The sequence below is a fragment of the Eurytemora carolleeae genome, unplaced genomic scaffold (assembly GCF_000591075.1).
Source record: "Eurytemora carolleeae unplaced genomic scaffold, Eaff_2.0 scaffold760, whole genome shotgun sequence".
Taxonomy (NCBI): domain Eukaryota; kingdom Metazoa; phylum Arthropoda; class Copepoda; order Calanoida; family Temoridae; genus Eurytemora; species Eurytemora carolleeae.
Genome location: NW_019396648.1, coordinates 157574 through 169941, shown reverse-complemented (window position 1 = coordinate 169941; position 12368 = coordinate 157574). Strand labels below are relative to the sequence as shown.

Sequence of the window (12368 nt, the reverse complement as noted above, 5' to 3'; positions counted from 1 at the left end):
TAATGTCGTCATTCATCTATGAGTTTGGCCCAATTTAGTATTTTTAATCACTTTGGATATATCTGAAGGTTTAGATTGTTCATCTGTATATTTTAGTTATAAAACTTGTCTTGTGATGGTTTTGCTTCATAGTTCGGTAAATAAAAAAACAAGCGTACAGCTCCATAAAGGGTACAAGGAATGTAACAAAAAAGTCTAAATAAATTCTCTAAATCATTAGTGGATAACCCTGTACATTTTTCAATACCACAATTAGTGTTTTAAATATATATTTTTACTAAAAGTTTCTGATGCCATGTTTTCTGTTTACTTTCCTAAAATTTTCTTTAATTAAATTGATGAAATTTGAATTGAGAGAACTTTGGATTTAATTCTCTTTGAAATTAAATTTTATTGCAGAGATAATTATGCCAAACGAAATAATCCAAACCTTTTATTGAAAGTAGTTTAAATATATTTAGTTTTCATAAAATCATCCCTATTCTTTAAAATAAATGTGAAATTAAAGAACAGCACTATATTGTATTATTGCATTCATTTTTTTAAATATCAATATGTTTTTTAAGGATATGAGTCTTTTTGTTAATTTATAGTAAGTTTTAAAAATGTTGTTGATTCTGTTGTTGTTAATGTTTAAAATGTTAATAATGTTGTTGGTTCTGATGTTGTTAATGTTTAAAATGTTAATAATTTTGTTGGTTTTGATGTTGTTAATGAATCAATGTTAATGATGTTGTTGGTTCTGTTGTTGTTAATGTATACAATGTTAATGATGTTGTTGGTTCTGTTGTTGTTAATGTAAACAATATTGATAATGCTGTTGGTTCTGTCGTTGTTAATGTATACAATGTTAATAGTGATATTGGTTTTGATGTTGTTAATGTATACAATGTTAATGATATTGTTGGTTCTGTTGTTGTTAATGTATAAAATGTTAATAATGTTGTTGGTTCTGTTGCTGTTAATGAATACAATGTTAATAATGATGTTGGTTCTGAAGTTGTTAATGTGTACAATGTTAATGATGTTGTTGATTCTGTTGTTGTTAATGTATACAATGTTAATAATGTTGTTGGATCTATTGTTGTTGATGTATACATTGTTAAGGATGTTGTTGGTTCTGTTGTGGTTGATGACTTTGGTCTGGAGAGGATCTATGATGCTCTGGAGGTGGATCGAGGACGTGTTGTTAGAGTTTTAACTTCTCTTTTTCCTAAATACTTTGCTATAATCACCAGGATTAGAGCGGAGGTCAGTATTCATACTTTGCTATAATCACCAGGATTAGAGCGGAGGTCAGTATTCATACATTACTATAATCACTAGGTTTAGAAAGGAGGTCAGTATTCATACTTTGCTATAATCACCAGGATTAGAGAGGAGGTCAGTATTCATACATTACTATAATCACTAGGATTAGAGAGGAGGTCAGTATTCATACTTTGCTATAATCACCAGGATTAGAGAGGAGGTCAGTATTCATACATTACTATAATCACTAGGATTAGAGAGGAGGTCAGTATTCATACTTTGCTATAATCACCAGGATTAGAGAGGAGGTCAGTATTCATACTTTACTATAATCACTAGGATTAGAGAGGAGGTCAGTATTCATACTTTGCTATAATCACCAGGATTAGAGAGGAGGTCAGTATTCATACTTTACTATAATCACTAGGATTAGAGAGGAGGTCAGTATTCATACTTTGCTATAATCACCAGGATTAGAGAGGAGGTCAGTATTCATACTTTACTATAATCACTAGGATTAGAGAGGAGGTCAGTATTCATACTTTGCTATAATCACCAGGATTAGAGAGGAGGTCAGTATTCATACTTTACTATAATCACTAGGATTAGAGAGGAGGTCAGTATTCATACTTTGCTATAATCACCAGGATTAGAGAGGAGGTCAGTATTCATACTTTGCTATTATCACCAGGATTAGAGAGGAGTTCATTATTTATACTTTGCTATTATCACCAGGATTAGAGAGGAGTTCATTATTTATACTTTGCTATTATCACCAGGATTAGAGAGGAGTTCATTATTTATACTTTGCTATTATCACCAGGATAAGAGTGGAGTTCATTATTTATACTTTGCTATTATCACCAGGATTAGAGAGGAGGTCATTATTTAAACTTTGCTATGATCGCCAGTATAAGAGAGGAGGAGGTCAAAACCCCTTTTTCTATTTTTTTTAATGTTATATTTACGTGAAGGTAAAAAGTATGGGTCCTGATGGGGGCAAAGTGAGTCTGATACATGACACAAGATGCAGAGCAACTTTTCCAAAACACGCGCTTCATAAGAAGATTAAAGTTGGGCTCCAGGTAAGTTTTTTTCTTGTTTTCTTTTTCTTTGCGATTTTCTATTTCGTCTTTTGATTTTTTCTTCTTCTTCTTTTTCTTCTTCTTTCCAAGGTTTAAAAATATCGAAGTGTAGACCTTTTCTTTTCTAAGGTTTATATATCATTATGAGTTGTTAAATGGTTTTTAAAAAGTTTTAAATATCTACAAGAAAAGATCTTTTCTTCTAAGGTTTATATATCTCCAGGTACAGACCTTATCTGTTTCTAAGGTTTATATATCTCCAGGTACAGACCTTATCTAGTGAGTTGGTTCAAGCAGCGTTTGGTAGATCTGTCGAGGTCAGCAAAATAGTTGCAGTTGAACCCAGGAAATAAAAGCAGAATATCTAACATCTAAAGATTTTAAGATTTTAATAAATTTTCAAAATTAAAATAAGTTTTGTTAGAAACTTTAACTTTTATACTTTTCTGCTTGCTTTAGGAAACGAAAGTTTCATCAACCTTTCTTTGTTTCCATCCCTCTCCCCTGCTCCGGGAGCAAGATTAATTCCTCGACAGATATCAGGGAAACCATGTTCAATTTAATCAAATAAGAACCAGAAGTCAAGGACCAAATGAAGACAATACTAGATATTCATGAAAATTCAATATCCGAAGTCTATTTTTATTTTCTTATTATGTTTTAAATATTCAATCTAAACAATTGATCTTGGCTTTTATCGGCCCAGAAAAATATTTTAACTTTGCTCGCCTTGTAAAACCTAAAAGTTAGAAAAGCAAACTGGCTGAAAAAGATTCACTTTAGTTTATTTTTGATAAATATGTTAATATGTTGCTATACAGATAAAGATATTGAGTTTTTGCAACAAACACACATTTTCTAATCATTATTTCAAACTCAGACTTTTTGATCTAACAGACTACATATAGTTTGACATTCCATATGTACCTACCACTACATTGGGTTGCAAAGATATAGGAATTTTGCTGTTAAAACAACTCCTGTATTTGTATTTGCGATTAAACATGCAATTTTATGACTTTACAACTAGACCAGTTCATATCCCATTGAATATTATATGAGGTTATTGGAACTGTAGTTGTGCAACTTTGGTCTCAATAAAGAACCAATATATAGTTTACTTTCGTCTTATCTCAAAGTTGAATCCCTATACACTCCTGTGGATTCCTATTTCAAATATATCTGCATTATTGTAAATATATATGTATGTAATAAGTATACTCAAATATTGAAAACATTTATATATACAAAAAAGTGTGATTTGCGGTGTCTGGTACAAAGATGTACTTTTTTTGCAACTCTCCTTCTCCTGTAGGTTATTTTTTCAATATTTTTTGGAATTTTTTTTTGGTACTCGAATGGCCCAAAATAAATTCAGCAAAACTTTTTCCTCTCTCAAAATCTAAAGTTCAGAAAAGCAAAAATAAGTATATAATACTATTTCTTTCAAATTCTAAAATTTTGTAAATATTAAAAAACAGAATCACAGAAAATTTGCAAAATTGTTTCAAGAAAATTCGCAATTTTCAGTTCTGGTCAAATTTTTAAAGAAAATTTCGTTTTTCATTTGAACAGCGAGTATTTATAAATTTAGAATATACTAAGGAGAAAGGAACTAGAGGATTTAAAGAACCTTTCCTTAAAAATTAGTCCATGAACTTGAAATTGCGAATTTTCTTATTACAATTTTGCAAATTCTTTCTAATTCTGTAATTCAATCTTAAAAAATATGAAATATGTAAATATGTAAAATAGAATTAGACATGAAAACATTTAGATCATTAGTATACGAATATTGCAAGCCGAATTACGAATATTGCAAGCCTATTTCAGAATATCCCAAACGTGTTTATGAATATTGCAAGAACATTACAGAATATTGCAAACCTGATGACGAACCTTTCTCGCTTTTTTTAGAATATCGCAAACCTGATTACGATTATTGCAATATTATTTTAGAATTTTGCAAACATATACGCAAACATTGCAAGCCTTGTTCAGAATATAGCAATCATATATACGAATATTGCAAGAATATTTCATAATATTGCTAACCTGATAACGATTTTTAAAAGCTTATTCTAGAATTTTGAAAATATATACGCAAATACTGCAAGCTTATTTCAGAATGTCGCAAGAAACATATACGCAAATATTAAAAACCCAATTACGAATATTGCAAATCTAATTACGAATATTGCAAACCTAATCACGTATATTGCAAATCTAATTACGAATATTGCAAACCTAATCACGTATATTGCAATCCTAATTACAAATATTGCTAGCCTAGAATTACGAATATTAAAAACCCAATTAAGAATATTGAAAACCCAATTACAAATATTGTTAGCCTAGTTACGAATATTGAAAACCTAATCAAGTATATTGCAAACCTAATTAGGAATATTGAAAACCTATATCTAATTACGAATATTGCAAACCTAATCACGTATATTGCAATCCTAATTACAAATATTGCTAGCCTAGAATTACGAATATTAAAAACCCAATTAAGAATATTGAAAACCCAATTACAAATATTGTTAGCCTAGTTACGAATATTGAAAACCTAATCAAGTATATTGCAAACCTAATTAGGAATATTGAAAACCTATGTCAAAATATTGCGAACCTAATAACGAACATTGCAAACCTAATAACGAACATTCCAAACTTGATTACGAATATTGCAAGCCTGTTTTATATTATCACATGAATATTTAAGCATATTGCAAGCCTAGTTACGAATATTGCAAACCTAATTCAAAAATATATTTTACTTGTCTGTCTGTTTTCAATAAACGTTCAAACTGCTGAACCGATCGGGTCCAAATTTTCTAGGGCAACCTAGGTGACCCTAGGGAAAGTTTAAAGACCGTCAAATAAACTAAAAGTTTTAACCGGAAAAAAACCGACCTTTGTTTGATATAATTAGGTGCAAGCAGTCCTAATTCGCGGCGTCAAATTAAAAAATAAAATAAGCCCTATTATCTACCCCCCCTTATTTGTTCAACACACAACTATACTAACAAACAACTGTTTTGAACAAACAACTGTTGATTACAACAAACAGCTGTTTACAATAGCAAGGTAATTGTTTACAACAGCAAACAACTGTTTACAACAGCAAACAACTGTTTACAACAAGAAACAAATGTTTTCAACAACAAACAACTGTTTTCAACAACAAACAACTGCTTACAGCAACAAACAATTGTTTACAACAGCAAATAATTGTTTACAACAGCAAACAACTGTTTCCAACAAGAAACAACTGTTTTGAACAACAAACAACTGTTTTCAACAACAAACAACTGTTTACAGCAACAAAAAATTGTTTGCAACAGCAAATAATTGTTTACAACAACAAACAAATGTTAACAACAAAAAATAAGTTCTAAAAAACAAATAACTGTAAACAACAAAACGACAAACGAAACAGGTTATACCTATGTTGAACAACAACACTATACAACAACAAACAAATGACAACTTTATGTTTATATAGTGGGATGGGTGAATATATTATATTTATCTGTATTCAACAGATTTGACAAATTCGTATTATGAATGGTAAAAGCCTTCTTTTAACAGATTACGAACTGAAAAGAATTCAAAGTTTTCTTTGAAAAGTTTTTTTTTCAAAGTTTTAACTTAAATAAATTTTATATTTAAGTCGAAAAGATTCTAAAATACGATATTTATCTTTGGACGGGTAAATATACATATTATAAAGTATAAACGTCAATCAGATGAAAATTTTGCGTAATTGATTGAAAAATTACATAATTTCTATCCAGAAGAACAAATGTTTCAATGTAACCAAAAACTAGCTTTTTTTTCATATCTTGTACGTTTAATCAATACAACAGGATCTACGAAGTCCCAAAGTCGTACTAGTAATGTTGCATAAATTTGACCTTCTCATTTAGTCTAGTTCAGTCTGTTATGCTTATATCTAATATCTACATATATGCGTGTAAATATTCAAGTTTTACAAAGTATTCTCTGATATCTAGAAGTTTGCATAATTCTCCTATATATTCTGTTTTCAAAAAGAGTACGTCACAATAAAACTAGTTTGTCCCTGGCCCCCGCTTCTTCCTTTCTATTCTTCGGGATTCAACTTTAGAGGTTTCATTCTTTTCTTTAACATTTTAGTTTTCAATGTTTTTCATCGTCATTTTATCTTAAGCTGGGTTTCTTTTGTCTAAACTTATCCAATCTTATAGTTTTTATCAAACCAAATTTTTTAATTATTCTCTTTCAATAGTCTGGAAAATGTGTAAAATAACTGTTTTTGGTAATTTTCAATAAATTAAACACAACAATAAGATTTCTTTTAATTGTTTGTTTCTTCTTCTTAGTTTCACTATAGATTATGGTTTAAGATTGATCTGCTCTGTAACCGGAAGCTTGGATCCAGTTTCCTGGGTGGATATGACAGGAAATATATAGATATTCAACTATACACTTAAGCAATATTTTTATTGATTAAATCCTAAACGTTCATAATGACTATTAAGTATTTACATATACCTGGATAGATAGGATCTATATTGTGTATACTGCAAAGTATTTATATATACATGGATATATAGGATCTACCCCCCTGTGTATAGTGTACAGTATTTATATATACCTGGATATACAGGATCTACCCCTTGTGTATACTGCAAAGTATTTATATATACCTGGATATATAGGATCTACGCCCCTGTGTATACTGCAAAGTATTTGTGTATACCTGGATATATAGGATCTACCCCCCTGTATATACTGAAAAGTATTTACATATACCTGGATATACAGGATCTACCCCTGTGTATAGTGTACAGTATTTATATATACCTGGATATATAGGATCTACGCCCCTGTGTATAGTGTACAGTATTTATATATACTTGGATATATAGGATCTACCCCTGTGTATAGTGTACAGTATTTACATATACCTGGATATATAGGATCTACCCCCTGTGTATACTGTACAATATTTATATATACCTGGATATATAGGATCTACCCCCTGTGTATACTGCAAAGTATTTATATATACATGGATATATAGGATCTACCCCCCTGTGTACAGTATTTACATATACCTGGATATATAGGATCTACGCCCCTGTGTATAGTGTACAGTATTTACATATACCTGGATATTTAGGATCTACCCCCCTGTGTATACTGCAAAGTATTTATATATACCTGGACATATAGGATCTACGCCCCTGTGTATAGTGTACAGTATTTATTTATACCTGGATATATAGGATCTACGCCCCTGTGTATAGTGTACAGTATTTATATATACCTGGATATATAGGATCTACCCCCCTGTGTATAGTGTACAGTATTTATATATACCTGGATATATAGGATCTACGCCCCTGGAAGTGAACAAGGATGTTGTTCATTTCTCTACCAAGGACAGTTTACTCATCAATCATAGGCCTTCCCCACCCCCTTCTCTTTCCCTACAATCCTACCTCCCTACCCCCCCCCTCCCCCATCCTACCTAACTCCATCTTCCCTCTTTATCATGTTCTTTAGAACCTGTACTTCAGGGAATAATGGGATCCTTCCTTTCCTCTCCGTTCTTGCACTTTAACCATTTAACATTAGATAAACATAGACTCCATTCTGCTTAATTTAAAACAGAAATTTTCTTCAAATATTTTTTTTTAATAATTCCATTACAATGTCTTTTCCTAATCGATTGATTTAGGAGTTAATTAATTAATTAATTGATTGATTGATTAATAAACTAGGTGTCTGCACTGTTCTGGATACTTCTGATACATGATAATACGAGGTACAGAATCTGATCCTGCTCTCCTGATTTTACCTTCAATAAAATAGATTCTATATTTGAAGTTTGAAGTAATTCCTGATTTTTATTAAAAGTTTTGTTGCAGAGATCCCAGTTCTGCGCTAACTCTGGCTACTAGACTCTACGAAGAGACAAGATTAGGCAATTACAATATTTATTCTTCCACATTGGACTTTACAATTTCTTCCTATGTCTGGGATTTCAAAACTTCTCTATTTGCGGCAGGTTTTGCTTTCAAACCAGCTCAGCACTTTTACTCTGGGTTTCATTGTTTTTCAGTCACTTCGAGTTTTTGCTTATACCGAGTTATAGCATGTTTTTGTGGTTCAAAGTTACCCCTTTTTTCCATTTTAACAGTTGAATGGTTTTATAAACATATTTTTCTTTCCTTGTCTCAGCATTTCTTTTTACCCGTGCAGACTACAGTTTATTTTAAAGTACATATTCTTTTCTATATGTTACAGTTTATTTATACTCCAGGTTCCAGTTTTATCTTAGTTAACTCCTCTTTTACTCCAGGTTCCAGATTATGTCAGCTAACCCCTCCTTTACTCCAGGTTCCAGTTTATCTCAGTTAACTACTCCTTTGCTCCAGGTTCCAGATTATCTCAGTTAACTTCTCCTTTACACCAGGTTCCAGTTTATCTTAGTTAACCCCTCCTTTACGCCAGGTTCCAGTTTAATCTTAGTTAAACCCTCATTTACTCCAGGTTTCAGTTTATCTCAGTTAACCTTTCCTATACTCCAGGTTTCAGTTTATCTTAGTTAACCCCTCCTTTACTCCAGGTCCAGTTTATCTTAGTTAATCCCTCCTTTACTCCAGGTACAGTTTATCTTAGTTAATCCATCCTTTACTCCAGGTCCAGTTTATCTTAGTTAACCCCTCCTGTACTCCAGGTTAAGATTATTTTAGTTAATCCCTCCTGTTCTCCAGGTTCAGTTTATTTAAGTTAATCCCTCCTATACTCCAGGTTCCAGTTTATCTTAGTTTACCACCGCTCCTTTACTCCAGGTTCCAGTTTATCTTAGTTGACACCTCCTTTAATCCAGGTCCAGTTTATATTACTTAACCGCTACTTTTCTCCAGGTTCCAGTTTAACCTATCCTTTACTCTGGGTTGTAGCTATCATGATCCGCAATTTTACTCCAGAACATATTTTAAATAAGTTCAGACTACACCTCTACTCCAGGTCCTAGTTTATACCACATTTACTCCAGGCTGAAAATTAATCAGTGCTCACTTGTTATCCAGAATATTATTTATTTAAAAAGCTCATTTTTTTCTCTTTAAGGTTAAAGATCTAATAGTAAATCTTTGGTAACAGTTTATTAAAAAAAAAAATTTGAATTGTGATTTGGTTCAGTTCCCTACCTTGCTGCAAAGTATTTATATATACCTGGATATATAGGATCTACCCCCCTGTGTATACTGCAAAGTATTTATATATACCTGGACATATAGGATCTACGCCCCTGTGTATAGTGTACAGTATTTATATATACCCAAATATTAAAAACCCAATTACGTATATTGCAAATCTAATTACGAATATTGCAAACCTAATCACGTATATTTCAAATCTAATTACGAATATTGCAAACCTAATCACGTATATTGCAATCCTAATTACAAATATGTTCTTATAAAATATAGTTTTGACTTTAATGTTTACAACTTTTAAAACTTGAGAGTTTATGATGTATGGCAAAAGCACAATTTACACAAATAGGACAAGTGACGCTAAGGAGTTGTTAAATAGGACAAGTGACGCTAAAGAGTTGTTAAATTGGACAAGTGACGCTAAGGAGTAATTAAATAGGACAAGTGACGAGTTGTTTCACTTTCTTTCAGATATTTTTTACAGCACTATCCTTAGAATAAGGGTCGGGGAAATGGACGATCATTTATCATCATGTAAACGAATCATTAATCGATCATTCGACTAAGGGTTCACTTGTAATAATCTGTTGGACGATCTCAAAGTTTTATAAACAGTTTTTTAGTTGAATGGCTAATCAATCAATTTATTTATAATTCTGTTTTCTAGAGAAAAGTTTCCAAAAGCTTGGGTTAATACTCTCCGAATCTACTGTATGACTGATGACAAGGTAAACAGTATAGTTTACAATATAATTGTTTAAAGGGACAGTCAAACAAATCTCAAGAGACAATTGATATAAAACGGTGCATGCCTTTATCCCTTTAGTGGGATATATCGTTGTTTTTCCGTCTTTGAAAAAATTTTATTTCTTTCAAAATCCTTCAAATTCACAAGATCAGTGAACCGTAATTCAAAATAATCAATTTTCTAAATAAAGGGTGTTGTGAGTCGGGATTGCAATTTTTTTTAATTGATACTTGAAAAAACGCCGACAATCCCTTTTACTAGGTTTAAAACTTTTCTAAACCAATAAAAGAAGACATGGGAATAATGCCAACCAAATAATACGGCCAAAAAGTTGATTTCTTTTTTTGAATCCATTTCACTCCGTAGCAAGCTAAATCTGTTCTTTGTTCAGTTTTTAAATATATATTTCAATAACTTTTGAATAAGGATCTCCAGAAATGAAAGGTCCAGGATAACTTTATACTTAATACTGCCTAAAAATCAAACACACACAATGAACCTTTAAACCTTGTTTTCTTTACCCAGACCTGAAACCGTCTAAGCTAAACTAAAGCATTAAACAATGACTTGAGTAAGACCCAAAGATCAAAGAACATTTCTAAATATAAATATAAAATATAACTAAATGCAGCAAAAGAAAGCATTTTTACCAAATAACGAGGATCAAACACAAGTCCGATTATAAGTTTAAAAGTTTTGAAAACAATGTTTATCTCAAAAAGAAAAGCTTTCATTGTAAAGGAATTGATTCTTTGCCACAAACTAAAATTTTCTAATCCCTATATCTTTGCAACCTGATGGTCTATACCTTTGATATTTCAAACTTAGATAATTTGATCTATCAGAATTAATAGTTTGAAATATCTAAGGTCTACGACATGGGGTTACCTAAATACAGAGATTGGAAAATCAGAGATTTTGACAAGAATTCAATTCCTTTATTTTCAAAAATTTCAAATCATTTTGAAGAGAAGGTTTTGTTTTCCTGGATAAGACTGAGCTAGGAGTGGGGGGTTTAAATAATTTTGAAGAGAAGGTTTTGTTTTCCTGGATAAGACTAAGCTAGGAGTGGGGGGTTTAAATAATTTTGAAGAGAAGGTTTATTTTTCTAGATAAGACTGAGCTAGGAGTGGGGGGTTTAAATAATTTTGAAGAGAAGGTTTTATTTTCCTAGATAAGACTAAGCTAGGAGTGGGGGGTTTCAATAATTTTGAAGAGAAGGTTTATTTTCCTAGATAAGACTAAGCTAGGAGTGGGGGGTTTAAAAAATTAAATAATTTTGAAGAGAAGGTTTTTTTCCAAGATAAGACTAAGCTAGGAGTGGGGGGTTTAAATAATTTTGAAGAGAAGGTTTTATTTTCCTAGATAAGACTGAGCTAGGAGTGGGGGGTTTAAATAATTTTGAAGAGAAAGTTTTATTTTCCTAGATAAGACTAAGCTAGGAGTGGGGGGTTTAAATAATTTTGAAGAGAAGGTTTATTTTCCTAGATACGACTAAGCTAGGAGTGGGGGGTTTAAATAATTTTGAAGAGAAGGTTTTATTTTCCTAGATAAGACTAAGCTAGGAGTGGAGGGTTTAAATAATTTTGAAGAGAAGGTTTTGTTTTCCGAATATTAGATTGAGCTAGGAGTGGAGGGTTTAAATAATTTTGAAGAGAAGGTTTTGTTTTCCGAATAAAAGACTGAGCTAGGAGTGGGGGGTTTAAATAATTTTGAAGAGAAGGTTTTGTTTTCCGAATATCAGACTGAGCTAGGAGTGGAGGGTTTAAATAATTTTGAAGAGAAGGTTTTGTTTTCCGAATATAAGACTGAGCTAGGAGTGGAGGGTTTAAGTTTGTCCCCGTGAGAAATCTGACATTAAACTCAATATCATCAAACAAACGTAACCTGGTTCTGATGCAACTGCTTCTAACAAAACTTTGTACGGGGCGTAACCAAGGACCCAGGGACCATGAGGGGGGGAAGGGGTTCGACATTGTTTTTTAACATTTATTTTTTCGCAAACTAAATTTTACTAACAAACTAAATGTGTAGTTAGTACTCCCTTCCCTAGGACAAGTGACG

General features: G+C 31.7%; 2 protein-coding genes across 5 annotated transcripts in view; both read left to right on the top strand.

Annotated features, from left to right (window-relative positions):
- Positions 1–1107: 1107 nt before the first annotated feature.
- Positions 1108–8753, top strand: LOC111706864 (uncharacterized; the record flags this gene model as incomplete). The annotated part of the gene is given in 8 exon segments (XM_023479797.1): positions 1108–1251; positions 2226–2336; positions 2600–2682; positions 2796–2879; positions 6731–6786; positions 7722–7771; positions 8114–8157; positions 8261–8753. Coding segments are annotated over 7 exon segments (912 nt in total).
- A 1432-nt stretch (positions 8754–10185) lies between these two features.
- LOC111706863 (protein piccolo) overlaps positions 10186–12368 on the top strand; it is a 40773-nt gene continuing 38590 nt past the window's right edge. For all 4 annotated transcript variants that reach the window (XM_023479793.1, XM_023479796.1, XM_023479792.1 and 1 more), the window contains exon 1: positions 10186–10284. In XM_023479793.1, coding sequence (XP_023335561.1) covers positions 10270–10284 — 15 coding nt within the window. In that variant the 5' untranslated portion in view covers positions 10186–10269. The remainder of the gene's footprint in view (positions 10285–12368) is intronic.